Source organism: Dromiciops gliroides, chromosome 4 (genome assembly GCF_019393635.1).
Source record: "Dromiciops gliroides isolate mDroGli1 chromosome 4, mDroGli1.pri, whole genome shotgun sequence".
NCBI classification, from domain to species: Eukaryota; Metazoa; Chordata; class Mammalia; order Microbiotheria; family Microbiotheriidae; genus Dromiciops; species Dromiciops gliroides.
Window position 1 is genome coordinate 456,871,521 of NC_057864.1, and position 18,276 is coordinate 456,889,796.

Consider the following 18,276-nt stretch of genomic DNA (forward strand, 5'->3'; position numbering starts at 1 on the left):
AAATTGAATCTGAAAGACTTCCTCAGTGTCATACAATCAGTAAATAAATGAGATTTAAACTGAGTCCTTTGGAAAACAAACCTACTGCTCTTCATACCATGACATGAGCCCTGCTATTATAGAGCTTACACCCCAGGAAAGAACCATTGGACCTTAAAGTTGGAAGACTTTGGAGAGATCATCAAGTCCAACCATCATACTTGTCTTCAGAATCAGTCCTAATTAGGACAGCACACTGGCTTCAGAATCAAAAAGGTCAGAGTTCCAAATGTGCCTCACACATTTACCAGATTGTGAACCCAGGTAAACCATTTATTTACTCTCTAAGTTTCCTCATCTGTTAAATAATGAGGTTGAAAAAAAATAACGAGGTTGAGCTAGGTGTTCCCCAAGGTCCTTCTGCTTCCCTATGATGCTATTACCTGCATTAAGGAAAAAGGTAATAATAAAACCTAAAGGACTGTTATTTAGTCACATCTTAAATTTGTAAGAAGGTTATAAAATCTGGCCGGCAGGCCCCATGTACCTTCATAGAATTGCTTTGAGATAAAGCTCAGAAAATATAGATCCAGAGATCACCTAGTCCAATCTCTTTAGTTTATAAAAGAAAAAAAAAACTAAGTTCTTGAGATGGAAAATGATTCACCATGGGTTCCTTGGAAATAGGAGATCCTGGATTTGAACCCAGGTCCTCGTGAACCTAAAAAAATTCCTCTTTCTAACCATACAGCACTGCCTTCAAAACATGCCAAGATACTTGGCTGAAAGCCTAATGACATCACCGAAAAATGCTACCATAGTCTTACAACTAAAGGAAATTCCCAGGTTTTAGAAGGAATTACTGATGACCACTGGTGTATTTCAAATTCTTCAACTCCTTCAATGTTCAAAACTGACCTCACCAAAATAGTTCTCTTTCTTTTATTAAATAATATTTGTAGTAACCATGACCATATCCTATCATATCCTATGGTAGACAGAAGGATAGAGCTATGCCTCAGTGGTATTCAACTTGGAATATAGTTGAGCACTTTTCCCATGGAGCCCAGGATAAGAAAAATGACAGAGGGAATCTTCAGCATCCAGAGTTCCTAAACACTTGAAAACACTGACTCCAGTGGGGAGAGCAACTGACCTTGTAGGTATGTCTATGAATAAGTGGTCAGCACTGATCACTGCTAACATGAGTGATAATAATGAAATTATCTTGGGATAGTCATAAGCAGTATTTTTTCCCATTGAGTATGACTTGGAAATTACTCTTGGAAGATTGGGAGGTACAGGGCATTAAAGAAATATGTATTCGCTTCTATGAAATCCCTGACCCATAAAACTATATCATGTCAAAGCTTGGAGGGACATTAAAGCTCAGATAGTCTAACCTCATTTTCCAGAGGAGGTCTAGTGAAAGGCAGAACATTCCTGAGTTCAAATGTTTAATAATTGACAGAGCCACATTTTGAATCGAGGTCTTCTGACTTGAAACTCAGCTTGTTTTTTTTTTGTTTTTGTTTTTCCATATCATAATGCCTCCTGGGCAAATTCACAGAGATAGAAGCATATGGAATAATAAAAGAATGAGGGAAATGTAGATGTTTTGAAGGAGAGGAATATTAGATCAGGCTTGAAATATGGGGCATCGGCTGGGTGACCCTGGACAAGTTACTTAAACCCCATTGCCCTGCAAACAAAAGAAAAAGAAAGGAAGGAAGGAAGGAAGGAAGGAAGGAAGGAAGGAAGGAAGGAAGGAAGGAAGGAAGGAAGGAAGGAAGGAAGGAAGGAAGGGAGGGAGGGAGGGAGGGAGGGAGGGAGGGAGGAAGGAAGGAAGGAAGGAAGGAAGGAAGGAAGGAAGGAAGGAAGGAAGGAAGGGAGGGAGGGAGGAAGGAAGGAAGGAAGGAAGGAAGGAAGGAAGGAAGGAAGGAAGGAAGGAAGGAAGGAAGGAAGGAAGGAAGGAAGGAAGGAAGGAAGGAAGGAAGAAATATGGGGCATCAAAGTAGAAGATTCATCTGGATCAAATTTGCTACCCAGAATATGCCACTCTTCTTCCCAAACCTTTAAGCCAACTGAATAAAATCATGAAAGTGCAATATCAGTTGGCTTCACATCACATTTTTTTTTTGCAGGGCAATGATGGTTAAGTGACTCGCCCAGGGTCACACAGCTAGTAAGTTGTTAAGTGTCTGAGTCTGGATTTGAACTCAGGGCCTCCTGAATTTAGGGCCAATGCCTTATCCACTGTGCCACGTAGCTGCCCCCTAAGTCACATTTCTTTACTCTGCATCTTCTTAACTTTCCCTTGCAGCGAACCATAATGAGGAAGAAAAGGGCATCCTTTTTCCATTGACTCATTCCTCTTTATTAACCGGGAAATCCAGCAAAATAGGAACCCCATTACTGGGTCCCAGAGTCTGGCTGGGAAAAAGCCTGTTTCTTTCATCTCTGCCCTTAAAATCTTTCTGCTCCTTCTCCAGAATGGGAAAAAAAGAAGAGGAGAAGGCCTCTTGAATGTCACCATTCATTCCTTCTCCGACTTAGGTTGCATCCTTCCTTTTGTGTTGTTTAAAATCTAAATGTGGGTCCTATTCTGCCCCCCCCCACATTTTTTGGAGGAAGCTGGGTTTTTAAATCACTGATAAATTCAGCAAGAATTTAGGCTTTTAAAGATTTATTAAAATATATTATAAGTTAGTGGAGAGAGAGATTGAGAACAGATTCCTTATAGCATGGAAATCCTAGCTTAGATCTAATTCGTATAGCCAGAGAGAAAGAAACCAATTTCCTTTCCTAGCAGCCCATGTGAAATCTCTCACCACCAAGCCGGTGTCCAAACAACTAAAAGGGGCCCTCCTGTTCTCCATCTGCCACCATACGCCTATTCCTCACAAAAAGAGAGTGCTTCCATGAGTGAGCGTCAAATTCCTAGTTCCTCTCTCCCTCCCCCAAACGGGAGGCCCTTCAAGCTGATTGGCTGAGAGTGGTCCCTTGCTGATATCAGTAGTACATCGCCTCTGAGAACAACCACTCAGGGACAGCCAGGTGTGGTCCCCATCCAATCACCCTTAAGTAGGTACTTAGTTTCTCATTCTCACCCAATTCAAATAATACTAAATCAATCAGGTGGGATCCCTGCACACCTGCCAAATCCCATTACTTTATCACTCTTTTCTGGGCAAGATTTCTTTTTTTCCTTTTTAAAAATTTTCAGAGAAATCCAGGCACATGAAACTTACTTCCTGTGGTCTGCTCTGGCATGGCTATTCCCCTCATTGTCTTTTGCCTCAGTTGCAATGTGGAAATCATATAGTCACAGGTCACAAGTTCCCTCTCTCACTTCCTGGCAAACTTCAGAGCCCAGCTGTGTGATCAGCAGATTTGCTAGTCTCCTTATCATTCTTTCCCTGTGACCTCTCCAATGGAGGGGGAACCTCCTCCTCCCTTATCCTTTCCCTCTCCCAATCAAAGGGAGGAGAAGAGAACCGGACACTCAGTGAGGCCAAGAGAAGCTACTCCTCAAGCCTGACAGCACCATAAAGGTCTCCAGAGCTGTTCTGACCTTGGTTCTCATTGCTGCAGTCCTCTGCTGTCAAGTCTATGCCTCACCTGGTTAAGTGTCCTCCGTTCTTTATTCCCTCCTACCCAATGATGCCTTGGATTGAGTCACTCATTTCTGTGTTACCATCAGTATGAAAGGTGGGAGGGACCTTAGACACATATGGACCTCATTTTGCAGAAGGGAAAATTGAGGACCAAATAAAGAAATGATATGTCTAAGGTCACATATGGATAGTTGATAGTAGAGCTGGAGTAGAACCCAGCGTTCCTAATGGCCTTTCTGTCACTCAATAATTTCTTATTTTTTTTTTTGTGGGGCAATGAGGGTTAAGTGACTTTCCCAGTGTCACACTGCTAGTAAGTGTCAAGTGTCTGAGGCAAGATTTGAACTCACATACTCCTGAATCCAGAGCTGGTGCGTTATACACTCCTCAATACTTTCAATGTCTTTCCCAAGAATAGATTCCTTGATATAACTATCTCAGCCACACCTAGAATAATTGATGACCCACTTATGGAGAGCTTCCTCATTTGTGGTAACAATATTTTCTGGAACTGAAGAGAATAGTTCCTTTGCCATAGTTTCCTTGAAGGCCCAGAATTTTAACTTACCAATGAGTTTGAAATTGTATTGATTAAAGTGCTGATCTTCTCTGCTCCGATGGATAATGCCCATGGAGGACAGAAAGGTCACAGTGACATCTCCTCACCTGGCACCTGTTTGTCTGTAGATGCTAAAGGACAGATAACAGATTTCCTAAGCACCAGTGTTTAATTCATCGTGAAGACTTTTGTTTTGTTTTGTTTTTTTGTTGTTTTGTTTTTTTGTTTTTTAGCGAGGCAGTTGGGGTTAAGTGACTTGCCCAGGGTCACACAGCTAGTAAGTGTTAAGTGTCTGAGGCCGGATTTGAACTCAGGTATTCCTGACTCCAGAGCCAGTGCTCTATCCACTGCGCCATCTAGCTGCCCCGTGAAGACTTTTAATGATTAATTTTTCCTAATTATATTTTAGAAACTGATTAGGCTGGAATGGGATGCTATTCATGATTTTTTCCTATTTCTTTATGGTGATAAAACAGAGGGAAAGGCTTTAAGTGGCTTATCCTGTCTTAGTCTGGCACACCCAGTAGTTCTGGGAAAGGAAAGAGGGCTTGAAATTTCATATGAAGGCATTGATTCTCAATATCTTCCCTTCTTTTCCTTTCTCTTTCTTCAAACACTAATTAAAAAAATCATGAGGGGCAGCTAGGTGGCGCAGTGTATAAAGCACTGGTCCTGAAGTCAGGAGGACCTGAGTTCAAATTCAGCCTCAGACACTTAACACTTACTAGCTGTGTGACCCTAGGCAAATCACTTAACCCCAATTGCCTCACCAAAAAACAAAAAACAAAAGAACCCCCCCCCCAAAAAAAAATCATGAAGCATCCTAAACTGGTATCTCTTGGCCTCCTTTCAGATGATCATGACTCTCTAACACCCTGCTGCTACAACTTCACCAGTAGGAGGATCCCTCCAAAGCTGGTGGTGATCTATGAGACCACCAGCAGCCGATGTGCCTATGAAGCTGTGATGTAAGTTAACCAGACATTGCCCCCTTGTCCCCTGTACTGCAATACTGGCCATTCACTATGGGCATAGGGGGCTAGAGAAATGGAAACCAGATTTCACAGATAAACTTAAGAAATTATAGTAGGACAGGTTCAGATCTTTTTGTATAAAAATATGGGACCAGATGATATCTAAAGTCCCTTGCAGATTCTACTCTACTAAATGAGGAGCAAAGGAGGGACACAATTGACTTCACATGTAGGAAAACAGAAAAGACTAGATGGGTTTTGGGGGCTGGCTTTCTGTTAAACAGGGCAGAGTTAGGGTATGTCACTCATATCCCAACCCATAGTCAACCTAGAACTTCAACCTGATAATGGGGAAGCAGGCAGATGTAGGTGCTGGAGAGAGGGTCCTATCCACAAAGTCCAATGGAGAATAGGCCCTCTCTACCTGGATTTTTAGTTACCAACCCCTGCTAGAGAGGAGGGAGCACAAGATGGCTCTTGAGAGTAGTACCCATTGGTTTTTCTTTTTTAATCCCAATTTCTAGAATCCCAGGTTCTAGAATTCTAGGTCAGTTGTAGAGAGGAGGACAGGATTAGGGCAGGATGACTGACTCTTCTTGGAGGAATACACAAAACCACTCACCAAAAGTTCTTTCTTCCACAGAATGATCACAAGACAAGGCCTTCACATCTGTGCTAACCCAAAGGAGCACTGGGTCCAACATATTATGAATCAATTGGAGAACAATTAAACCAAGACCCAGAGTCCGTGAAGGCACCTGCTACTTCCTCTTACCTCTGCTTGCTTGGAGATCCAAGCAGGATAGAAGAATCATTGATTTTCCTTCCACCTGCAACAACTTCTCTGTGAAATTGTATTGTATTTTAAATGTTTTGTCTTATTCAAATTAATGGTGTTTAACAAAAATTTGTGCCTTAATCATCATTGTCATCATTATTTTTTGTAACCTATTCTTGGGTCAGAACTTCACCTCAATGCCTTAACATTATGATCTGTAAAATGGATGAGACTCCATTCTGCTTCATAAAGGTTTTTTGTGAGAATTGTATTGAGGGCCACAAGGAGAGCATGATTGCCTAGACTTATTCCCCAGGCATCTCCACCTGCACTTACATTCTCCATCACAGTGATTCTGAACTTTTGTCTACCAAAGTACAAACCTCACTCTTTAAATCTTGTTGTCTTCTCTCTCCTTGCCATCCATTTCAAGCCTATTCTCAATGTTCCACTCCATGTCCCCTGTTCCTACACTCGTGGCCTATGGAACTCCTGCTCTGTAATAAATAAACTTCTTTCCATTGTAGATATTTTTCTCATGTTCCTTTAGCTTTTTTAGCAGAGAAATCCATTTATCCAAATCATAGCAAAAGAGAAATCAAAAAAAGTATACATAAGAGCAAATTTACCAGATAACCCAAAGGAGAAATGGTTCCCGCAGATTGTGCACTAAGATGTGAAGGCAGAGAAGCTGCCCAGATAGTATCATAATCAGAAACTACATCAGCTCTTGTATAACAGGTACCCTCATGCATAAATGAGGAACCATCAGTATAGAAAATAAAATCTGGGTTCTCTAAGGGTGTGTCAAAAAGGTTGTCACGAGTTTTCTCAGCTATGTCAACTAGGGAGGTGTAGTCATGCAAAAGCTTCCATGAGAGTGGCAGGTCAGGGAGCAGTGTTGCTGGGTTAAGCACTGCACGATGATTTAAAGTGATTCTTTCATTTCCTAGTAGGGTTACTTCATATCTAGTGAGCCTTTGATCTGAAAAAGTTTGTGTCCTATGACGTAGTAAGAGAGCCTCAACTTCATGAGGGTACTACATGAATGGATCTAAGACTAGATCAGAGGCTTTTTCTACCAAAGGGCTGTAGCTGCCACTGCCCTAAAGCAAGGTGGTGCCCCAGCAGTTACAGAATCAAGTTGGTTGGAATTATAAGCTATTGGGCACTGGATAGAAGCTATTCCCTTCTGTTCATGTACAAAAAGAGTAAAAGATTTTATGTAGTCTGGGAGTCCTAGTGCTGGTGCTGATAACAATGCCCATTTTAATTCTGTTATAGCTGAAAGATGCTGGGAATCCTGCTGTAAAGGTTCTGGGACAGAATTTTTGCTTAGAGCTGTAAGAGGCTTAATAATTTCACCAAAAGAAGGTATCCATTGTCTGGAATATCCAGCTGCTCCCAGAATGGCCTTCAGCTGCTTCTTAGTAGAGGGAGCAGAAAGTTGTTTAATAGACTGGACACACTTAGGAGAGATGGACAAAGTGCCAGCAGTCAAAACAAAACCCAAATATTCCACCTGAGGTAGACAGCAATGTACTTTAGACTTAGAGACCTTATGGCCTCATTTGTGCAATTCTAATAACAGGTATCAGCTGTCTTCCTGGCAAATCTCAGCATTAGGTGCTGCCAGGAGTAAGTCATATACATGTTGGACTAAGGCAGAATCTTTAAAGGTAATGGAGGCTAAATCCTGATGCAAAATCTGAGAGAATAGTGTGGGACTGTCAACAAACCCCTGTGGGAGTCTGGTCCAAGTCCACTGTCTATTTATTCTTCCAGGTAAAGGCAAACAAATATTGGGAATCCTGATGTACTGGTATTGAAAAGAAAGCAGAGCAGAGATCTATCACTGTGAAGCATGTTGCTTCACATGAGATTGAGGAAATAATAATAGTAGGGTTTGGTACTAGAGGATGTCTAGGTATAAAATAAGAATTAATTGCTCACAGATCTTGTACAGAATAGTAAACAGGCTTGCCATCTGGCCCAGGCTTAGGATTTTTAACTGGCAAAATAGGGCTATTGCATGGGGAATAAGGGCATGGGACAATTGTGCTTTGCTTTGTCAAAGCCTCAATTGTAGGAGAAATTCTCTTAATGGCTTCTCTAGATTAAGGGATATTGTGGAATGGATGGTGGTAGGCCACTTTTAGTCTTAATAATAACAAGCAGAGCAGATTTAAGGAGACCTATGTCAATAGAAGAGGAAGCCCATAGGGATTCAGGAATATCTGAAGGGATTTGAAATGTATTCTGCACTGTTTCTTGAGTGTCTGAGATCAAAATTGGCAATAAGTGGACAGTATCCTCTGGCACTTCTGGGGAAATACTGGCATCTGGAGAACAAGATATGGTTGCTCTAAGTTTACAAAGGAGGTCACAGCCTACTAGGTTTGCAGGAGAGTCAGGCATAAGTAGGAATGAATGTTCTACTGTTAATGGGCCCAGATTCACTATGCAAGGGGTTAATTTTGCAACAGATTGCACTTTTCCTGAAACGCCCACTACATTTAGAAATCCAATAGGTTTGCTCACTAGGACTGATTTTGAGGCTCCTGTATCTAATAAAAAAATCATAATAAGGATCTCCAACCCTAATGGTTACATGGGGTTCCTCACTTTGGGGAGGGGAATGGACTGGAACAAGAGGGCTAAAAATTTCAGGGTCTGGAAAGGTAAAATCTTCAGATTCCACTGTCCTTCCCCCCCACCTCCCCATACACCATCAATCTTCTATATCTCTCTGATCTATACCCCTTTGAGAGTGCCTGTAACTGTTGTCATTCTGCTCACCTATATCTCTCTGAAAGGGTCTGTTTTGCCTCCGTCTGACTGTACCACCTGAAAAGATCTATCTATTTTGGTTCTGCCTCTCTGTATTACTCTGAGAGAAATTATATCTGCTTTCATTTTGCTCTCCTTTCATAATCCTACAAGATCACATAAATGTCCTTGTTTATGGCAGTAATGGCAAAATATAAGGGGTTCATAGTGATGCTGGGGTTGATAGTGATTCCCAATTGCCCAACCTCACTGCCTCTTTATTTCCTGTACTGCAGCTAAAATACCTTGTCTGTTCCTTTCCTCCCTCTCATTTCCTTCATAAATATATGTTGCTATTTCTTTAAGTCTTTCAGGACTCAAACTATTCAGCCTGGACACTGTCTTTCAAAATATTTCTGAATTTCTGGTAAGAGTTATGAGTATTATTTTCCCATATAGGGATGTAAAGAGTTTAACCTAATTGAGTAATCTTTTTTCCCCCTCTGTTTACATTTTTAAATTTCTCTTGACTCTTGTATGTTGAAATTGAATTTTCTATTCAGTTCTGGTCTTTTCATCAGGAAACATTGAAAGTCCCCTATGTCATTGAATGTCTATCTTTTCCCCTGAAAGAGAATGCTGGATAATAGATTCTTGGCTGCAGTCCAAGATCCTTTCCCTTCTGGAATATCATATTCCAAATCTTGCAGTCCTTTAATGTTGAAGCTGCCAGGTCCTGAGAAATCCTGACTGTGGCTCCATGATATTTGAATTGCTTCTTTCTGGCTGCTTGGAGTATTTTCTCCTTCACCTGATAATTCTGGAATTTGGCTACAATATTACTTTGTAGTTTTCCTTTTGGGGTCTCTTTCAGGAGGTGATCAGTGGATTCTTTCAATGATGATTTTATCCTCTGTATAATATCAGGGCAGTACTTCTTAATAATTTCCTGGAATATGATGTCTAAATTCTTTTTCTGATCATGGCTTTCAGTCAGTCCAATCAATGATTCTCAAATTGTCTCTTCTGGATGTGTTTTCCAGGTCAGTTGTCTTTCCAATGAGGTATTTCACATTTTCTTCTATTTGTTCATTCTTTTGATTCTGCTTGACTGATTCCTGGTGTCTCATGGATCCCTTATCTTCCAACTGTCCAATTTTAATTTTTAAGGCATTGTTTTCTTCAGTGAAATTATGCACCTTTTTTCCATTTGGCCAGATGAATTTTTTAAGGAATTGTTTTCTTCAGTTAATCTTTGTGCTTCCTTTTCTTTTTTTTAATAAAGTATTTTATTTTTTTCCAGTTACATGTAAAGATAGTTCTCAACTTTTGTTTATACAAGCTTTCCAATTTCAGATTTTTCTCCCTCCCTCTACTCCCTCCCCCCTCCTCTAGACAGCAGGTAATCTGATATTGGTTATATATATATATATATATATATATATATATATATATATATATATATAACATTAAACGTATTTCTGCATTAGTTGTGTTATAAGAGAAAAATTAGAGCAATGAGGAAAAACCTCAAAATATAAAAACAACAGCACCAAAACCAAAAGAAATAGTATGTTTCAATCATCATCTATACTCCACAGTTCTTTTTTTCCCCCTGGATTGGGAGATCCTCTTCCATTATGGGTCCCCTGGAAGTCTTCTGTACCATTGCATTGGTGAGAAGAATCTAGTCCATCACAGTAGATCAACACTCAATGTTGATGATACTGTGTACAGTGTTCTTCTGGTTCTGCTCATCTCACTCATCATCAGCTCACACAAGACCCTCCAGGTTTCTCTGAACTCTTCCTGCTCATCATTTCTTACAGCACAATAGTATTCCATTGTATTCATATACCACAACTTGTCCAGCCATTCCCCAATGGATGGGCACCCCCTCAACTTCCGATTCCTTGCCACCACGTAAAGAGCAGCTATAAATATTTTTGTACATGTGGTTCCCTTTCCCCTTTCCATGATTTCTTAGGGAAAAAGACCCAGAAGTGGTATTGCTGGGTCAAAGGGTATGCACAGCTTTATAGCCCTTTGGGCATAATTCCAAATTGCTCTCCAGAATGGTTGGATCAGTTCACAGCTCCACCAACAATGCATTAGTGTTCCAATTTTCCCACAGCTTCTCCAACATTTATTATTTTCCTTTTTTGTCATTTTAGCCAATCTGATAGGTGTCAGGTGGTACTTCAGAGTTATTTTAATTTGCATCTCTCTAATCATTAGTGATTTAGAGCATTTTTTCATATGGGAATAGATAGCTTTAATTTCTTCATCAGAAAACTGCCTGTTCATATCCTTTGACCATTTCTCAATTGGGGAATGACTTGGATTCTTATAAATTTGATTTAGTTCCCTATATATTTTAGAAATGAGGCCTTTATCAGAAGTACTGGCCATAAAAATTGTTTCCCAGCTTTCTGCCTCCCTTCTAATTTTGAATGCATCTGTGCTTCCTTTTCCAAGCTGCTGATTCTTTTTTCATAGTTTTCTTGTTTTGCTTTCATTTCTCTCCCCATTTTTCTTCTACCTCTCTCAAGTAATTTTTAAAATCCTTTTTGAGCTCTTCCAGGAAGGCTTTTTGTTCTTGAGACCAATGCACCTTCCCTCTTGAGGCTTCACACCTAGGCAATTTGAGAATATTGTCCTCATCTGAGTTTGTGTTTGCCTCTTCCCTGTTGATACAGAAGCTCTCAATGGAGAGGGCTCTTTTTGCTTCTTACTCATTACTGCAGCTTATTTATTTATTTTTTAATTTGAGGTCTGCTCTGGAGGCACCAGGGTCCCTGTTTTGAGCTTCTTGTCATGGGGTATAGGTGCTGTGTCACCAGCTTTTTACACTGAGGCCTTTATGGTGTGTGGAGATCCCCAACCCTGCACTTCCCATCTGACCACACTGGGATCAGTGGGCCTAGTCGAGCCTATCCTGTCCGTGGCCGTCCAGCTGGCAACCTGCCATTTTGGCTGGTGAAGGTGTGTTTTTCCACTGTCCTGCAGAGCCACCAGATGTTTGAGCCAGGATCCAGGGGTCTCAGCTGCTCAGCTGTGGCCCGCAGCTTCCTGCTAACTTGTCCCTACCCCCTCAGCGCTGCTCTGCTGCCCTGTGCTGCACCTCCCTTTTGCCTGAGTCAGACCAACCTTTCCTGAGGTGTTCTAAATTATCTCTGATTGGAAGACTGTTTCTCTATGTCTCTTTGCAGGTTTTGTAGTTTCAGAATCTGTCCAGAGGCTTGATTTAATGTTCTTTTTGAGGGAATAGAAGCAGAGCTCATGAAGCCTGCTGATTCCTCTCCGCCATCTTGAGGATGATTTTTTCATATGCTGTTTTTCACGTTCTTTCCTTTTTTCTTTTAATCAAGTTTTCTTGTAGAAAATGAAGAATCTGGTAATGTTTTACAAAATTGTATCTGTATAACCCATATTTGATTGCTTACTGCCTCAAGGAGGGGTAAGAGGAGGGAAGGAAGGATAAAAGTTGCAACTCAAAACTAGAAAAAAAAATGTTTATTACCTAAAAAAAAGAAAAGACACCTTTCTCCACTCCTTTGTAGAAGTGAGAGGCCCAAGGGTGTGGAAAATTGCATATATTTTCAGATTTTTTTGGTGTATGGATCACTTTTGATTTTTTTTTTCTCTTCCTCTTTTTTTATCCTTAAAAAATGTTCTTCATTATATTAAATTGCTCTGTCTGAGGGGGTTGGGAGAATGATACGAGGAGAAACTTGGGTGATGTAAAAGAGAAGACAAATAAAATATTTTTTAAAATCAAAGACAAAATTTCTCTGAGGCTCCTCTGACAGAGATTCTGTGACTTTAGGATTCTAAAGTAGACTGACAATGGAGAAAGTCATGTGGAAAACCAGCTCATTTTGAAGTAGATCGGGTAGGAGTCAAAATGGCAGGTGTTGGGGCAGCTAGGTGGCGCAGTGGATAGAGCCCCGGCCCTGGAGTCAGGAGTATCTGAGTTCAAATCCGGCCTCAGACACTTAACACACACTTACTAGCTGTGTGACCCTGGGCAAGTCACTTTACCCCAATTGCCTCACTAAAAAAAAAAAAAATGGCAGGGTTTGAAGAAGAAAGAGATGAACATTGGAGGCAGGATATTAGAACATTCTCATCTTTTTCCTAGTTGGTTTGCCCTGAAATGAAGAATTTTTTTTCCTCACCTAGGCAAGGAACAATAACAACCATGAGATTCTCACATCTTTTGGGGTCTACTGTCCCTTCCACCCCTCATCTTATCTCCCTCCTACCCTGGTAACTGTAGCATCCCCATATATACAAAAGAAAACACAGTTGTCATGTTTTATAAACAAAAATATATTGTCTATAGAAACTCAGTAATCATAATGCATCATAGTTTCCCATAAGAAGATTTATTATTACCATGGGTTCAGAGGATGACTTCTCTCCAAACAGTTAAAATAATTTTTGTAGATTTTCATACCAGTTTTCACAGCAATTCTTTGAGGTAGGCAGAAGAAGAATGGAATGTTACCCATTTTACACATACAGAAGCTAAAGCACTAAGAGGAAGTGTTTGACCCAAAGGTAAGTTTCACAAAAGCTAGAGCAAAGACATGAAATCTTTATGCACAAAAAGCAAAACGTTAACAAATGAAAGAGGACAAAATATATTTAGATTATAATAAAATATCTCAAAGATCAACTGTGGGAGGTGGGCAGGAAATAAATTATTCTCCAACCATTTTGGAATCATGATAAGCAGGGGGATGAGGAAGGGTCAGTAGCCTACCTGGCCTCTGGGTCTTGGCTTTCTGGTTGTCTAATTGGTTCATAATATGTTGGACCCACTGTTCCTTTGGCTTAGCAGAGATGTTGAGGCCTCGTTTTGTGATAAAGCTGTAGAGGAAAGAATACTTAGGGAGTGACTTTGTAGAATCAGCCCAGGAGGATGAAGCTTCATTCCCTCTGTACCTTGACCCTCCTAGAACTGGGATTACAAAAGGCAGCACAATGGGAATTGCTATCAAGAACATCCCATCTGCCTAAGTGTATCCTGGAATGTCCTACTCAGATACAAATATGAGCAGACTAAGGAAGAACTGTAGGTATTGACTGAAGATTCAAGTAGAGGGGACCCATCATTTTCCTCACTTTGTACCCCCTTCCTCCCACAGATACCTGTGTTCCCCTTTCCAGTCATTGAGATCCAGCTATGGATTAATTGGGGGTTGGGTTGCAGGTTGTGGGAAACATAACTCATCTCAAGTCAGGGACAAAAAACAACATTGAAACTTTTCTCCTTTCTTGGATTTGAAGTTAATTGCATCCCTCCTTGGGCCTTATATGGAAGGGTATAATGAAAATGTAGGGGGATGGAGGGACATTTAACCTATCTCTCTCCCTGCCTTCCCACCCCCATTCTATAGAGGAAGTCATTGAGGCCCAGAGAATGGAAATTCCTTGCCCAGAGCTACTCAGTGACAAAGTCAGATGTAGGCACTCAAGAGTGTCAGGTAAGAACAAAGGTGACTAACCTTGCTGAAAGAGCAGTAGATGGGTGTCAGCAGACATGGCTTCTAAAACCAGTTGGCTGTGCGACCTTTGGGGAAAGCACTTCAACTGTCTGGGCTTTCAATTCCTCCCTTGTCAAGTGATCTGGCTAGGCTAGATGTTCATTCACTGTGATAATCCCTCCTGCTCTAGCATTTTATACTTATAGGACAATTTCAAATGTGTGAATTAATTAATACAAGAGGAACTGATACACACATTGTTCATGGAGCTTGTTCTTTTCATCATAAGTAGCAATACCTCATTTTGCATCACTGCTCTGATTCTTTCTCTTGTAACAGGATTAATGCAGAAATAGGATTAATGTTATTATGTGTATATATATATGTGTGTGTGTATATATATATATATATATATGTATATGTATAGAGATACATAGATATAACCTATATCAGATTACCTGCTGTCTAGGGGAGGGGGGAGGGAGGGGTGGGAGGGAGAAAAAATCTGAAATTGTAAAGCTTGTATAAACAAAAGTTGAGAACTAAAATAAATAAATAAATAAATAAAATAGATTATGAAAAAAAAAAAGAAGTAGCAATACCTCAATTAGGAAAGTAGTTTTCATGTTTGACCACAAAAATGCCTGAAGGTCTGACCTTGTCATATTCCCGCCTCCTCTAGGTCAAATGTGACTTCTTCCTCTCCTGGTCCTTAGTGAATGACTATTGTAGAACAGCTAGATGAGGGACAAAAATTCGATTAACTTACATAATAGCTTTATTCTCACATGGGCTGCTGGTGCTCTTATAGGTTACCACCAAATTTGGAGGGATATTTCTGCTGGTGAAATGTAGGCAGCAAATGGTTGGGATGCCAGGACCATCTGAAAGAAGCCCAAGAACAATGGTTTAAGATGCTTTAGCATTTTTTCTCCTAAGCATGAGTATTTCAAGAGAGAGAAGGGAAAGGAAGGGAAGGTATAAGGACAACACTTCATCATTCTCAATTCCAAGCAGTGTTGTCTGTTCTCATACCTGCCAGAACAAGACTGAGAATGCTCTAGATGAGTGAACATATGCACGATCTGTGGCCCACCATAAAGTGCTCGAGCCCTTTTCCTTAATTATCTCACAAATAATATTGAGAAGCCTTGTTACCATGCTTTCCCATGTACACCTGCTGCGTTTCTAATATGCAATTAGGAAGCAGCAGTCATTAAAAGGATCCAAGATGAGTTGAAATTTGGGAATTCAGTAACTTAGCTCCAGTACAAACAGGTGCCAGATTTGGAAATGCCATTATGAGCTTCTTATTCCTATGCATGGGATTTGTGCTGACGTCTATAGGACTGAACTTTTACTGATGCAATGTCAAATTCACTGTCAGCTTAAATTTCTAGGCCCTCAAACAAAATATGGTGGAGGGCTTGGATTCCTATCCAGATTTAGAAACATCTTTGCCACACATCAAAAGAATTCTCCTCAAGTATGTCACTGATCATTGTAGGGTTTGCTGAGGGGGCAGCTAAGTTGAGGACCTTTAATTAAGACATTAACAGCATAGGGAAACAGATAGCTCACTGGACTGCATATAAGGAGACCTGGGTTAAGTTAGCCCCAGGTCTACCATTAACTAACTGTATGTAAACTTGGACATGTTACTATTTCTTTCTGGATCTCAATTTCCCCTTCTTTAAAAGATGAAGTCCCTTCCATCTCCGACATTTGAAGACAACACAGAAATCAAAGAGTATTTCCTCTGCATCTCTGGGTGGGAGTGAAAGAAGTAGGATCACTTACAGGGTGATGCATTGACTTGACAGCAGAGGGCAGCAATGATGACAACCAAGAACAGAACAGTTCCAGAAATTTTCATGGTGCTAGCAGGGAGAGGGCAGACTTGAGAACTGCATTCAGTAGCTTCCAAGTTTCTTGCTGCTAAATATGTAGCTCTCTTCTCTCTTTAATTGGGAGAAGGTTGAAGGGAGAGGAGGATACACAACAGTTGGGAGATGTCATGGAGAAAGAATGACAAGGAGATTTAAGTTAGCAGAGCAGACAGCTGGGCTTCGAGGAATTTTCCAGGAACTAAGAGAAGGAAGCAATGGCCTGTGACTCTGCATGACTTCTAGGCTAGTCCTGGGATAATAAGATCATGAAGGAAATGGCCATGCTTTGTCAAAGTTGACCTCAGAAATGAGCTCTCTGTGACATCTATTCTTTTTTTTCCCCCAATAGAGGCAGGTTTTATGTTGATTAATATTTTTATTTTTAATTTATGGAATAAAAAAGCATTTCCATAACAGTACAATAAAAAGATACAATTGCAAATCTACTAGGCACAACTTGCTAATACTTTCAAATATACCACAAGATTATCATGTAAATTTCTTTTTTCCCCTCCTCCCATAGAGATGGCTACCATCAGACACAAATAGGTGTGTGTATGTATGTATGTATGTGCATGCATATATACCCATACAGGTATGTGCATGTATATGTACACTGTGTATATGTATGTATATAGATATGTAAATGGATATATGAAATTATTCTATCCATGCTTCTATTTATCAGTTCTTTCTCTGGATGCACATAGCATCTTTCTTCATGTGTCCTTTATAGTTAATTTGGATATTGATAATATTTAAATTAACTTATTCACTCAGTCATTCTCAAAACAACATTGCTGTTACTGTATACAACGTTCTCTTGTTCCTACTCATCCACTCTTCATTATTTCATGCAAGTCTTTCCAGGTTTTTCTAAAATCATTGACCTCCTAACTTCTTATGGCACAACAGTATTCTATCACAATCATCTACCACATCTATCCCTAAAAGTCCCAGCTTTCTTTGTAATTAGAGATCTTTCCCAGAAAAGGAAGGAAGCAGGGAAACTGAGTTGAGAAAGGGGTGAATGATTCTGTTAAAATCTTTCCCCTTTTTCCAGGTTTGGAGAAGGAACAGGCAGATGTTAAGGACAGAGATGAAGGAAGCAGATTTTCTCCCAGCCAGACCCTGGACCCTGGTAATACAGTTCATAGTTGTGCCAGATCTCCAGGTTAATGAAGGGGAATGAGTCAGTGGAAATATGATGCCCTTTCCTTCCCTAGACTGGCTCCCTGTAGGGGAGCTGAAAGGATGGACAATAGGAAAATGTGGCTGGGAGACACATTCTAGAATGGCAGTTTAGACTTCATTCAGGAGGTTAAACTTTATTCACTCGGTACTAGGGAGCAGCTGAGGATTTTTTAAGTGGAAGACTAGCATGTTCTAAATGGCAGAGTTGTTTCAGCTGAGTCTGTCTCTATGCTGCCCTACTTTCTCAGCCTGGTCTTATACTACTCCCCTTCAGAACTTGGTCTCATAATTTCATAATGATGATTTTCCATCCTCAGTCTCATCCTGTCTTGTATCTCTGTGCCTTTTTGCTCAGGAAACAATGTGATATAGTATAAAGAACATCAAACTTTAATTAATCTTCCTTCAAATACAAGCGACCTCTGCCACTTACTAGAGTCTTCTTGTTGTTATTGTTCAGGTGCTTCTAGTTCTGTCCAATTCTTCCTGACCTCATTTGGGGTTTTCTTGGCAAAGATACTGGAGTGGTTTGCTATTTCCTTCTCTAGGTCATGTTACAGATGAGGAAACTGAGGCAAACAAGTTGAAGTGACTTGTCCAGGGTTCCACAGGTAGTAAATATCGGAGGCCAGATTTGAACTCACAAAGATGAGTCCTACTGATTTCAGGCCCAGCCTAGCTGCTTCACCTAGCTGCCCTGACCTTGGGAAAAATCACTTACCTTCACTATGTGTCAGTTTCCTCCTTGCTGAAATGAGGATGGACTGAGCTCTAAGGACACTTCCAGCTTTGACATTGTTTAATTTTATGACTTAGGGACTTTCTATTTATTTAACATGCAGTGCCCCTCAATCTCCCCAAGGGTAGTTTCTAAGCTATTTCCAATAGGACATATCTGTGCACCACCCAAAATGACTTCATCATCATTCACAAAAGCAGCATGTAATACTGGCTGATTACCCACGGAAATATCTTCAGGCTTGGATCCTCTCCCCACAGGCTGATGAAGATTCTTCCCTTTC

The 18,276-nt window shown here is 40.5% G+C and overlaps 1 protein-coding gene across 1 annotated transcript; it reads right to left on the reverse strand.

Annotated features, from left to right (window-relative positions):
• Window positions 1-5,128: 5,128 nt before the first annotated feature.
• Window positions 5,129-16,047, reverse strand: LOC122755272 (C-C motif chemokine 4-like). The gene is made up of 5 exons (XM_044003591.1): window positions 15,972-16,047; window positions 14,941-15,055; window positions 13,398-13,554; window positions 11,581-11,679; window positions 5,129-5,194 (listed from the first exon to the last, which is right to left on the reverse strand). The coding sequence occupies exons 1-5, from the start codon at window positions 16,045-16,047 to the stop codon at window positions 5,129-5,131; spliced, it is 513 nt and encodes a 170-aa protein (XP_043859526.1).
• Window positions 16,048-18,276: the final 2,229 nt, after the last annotated feature.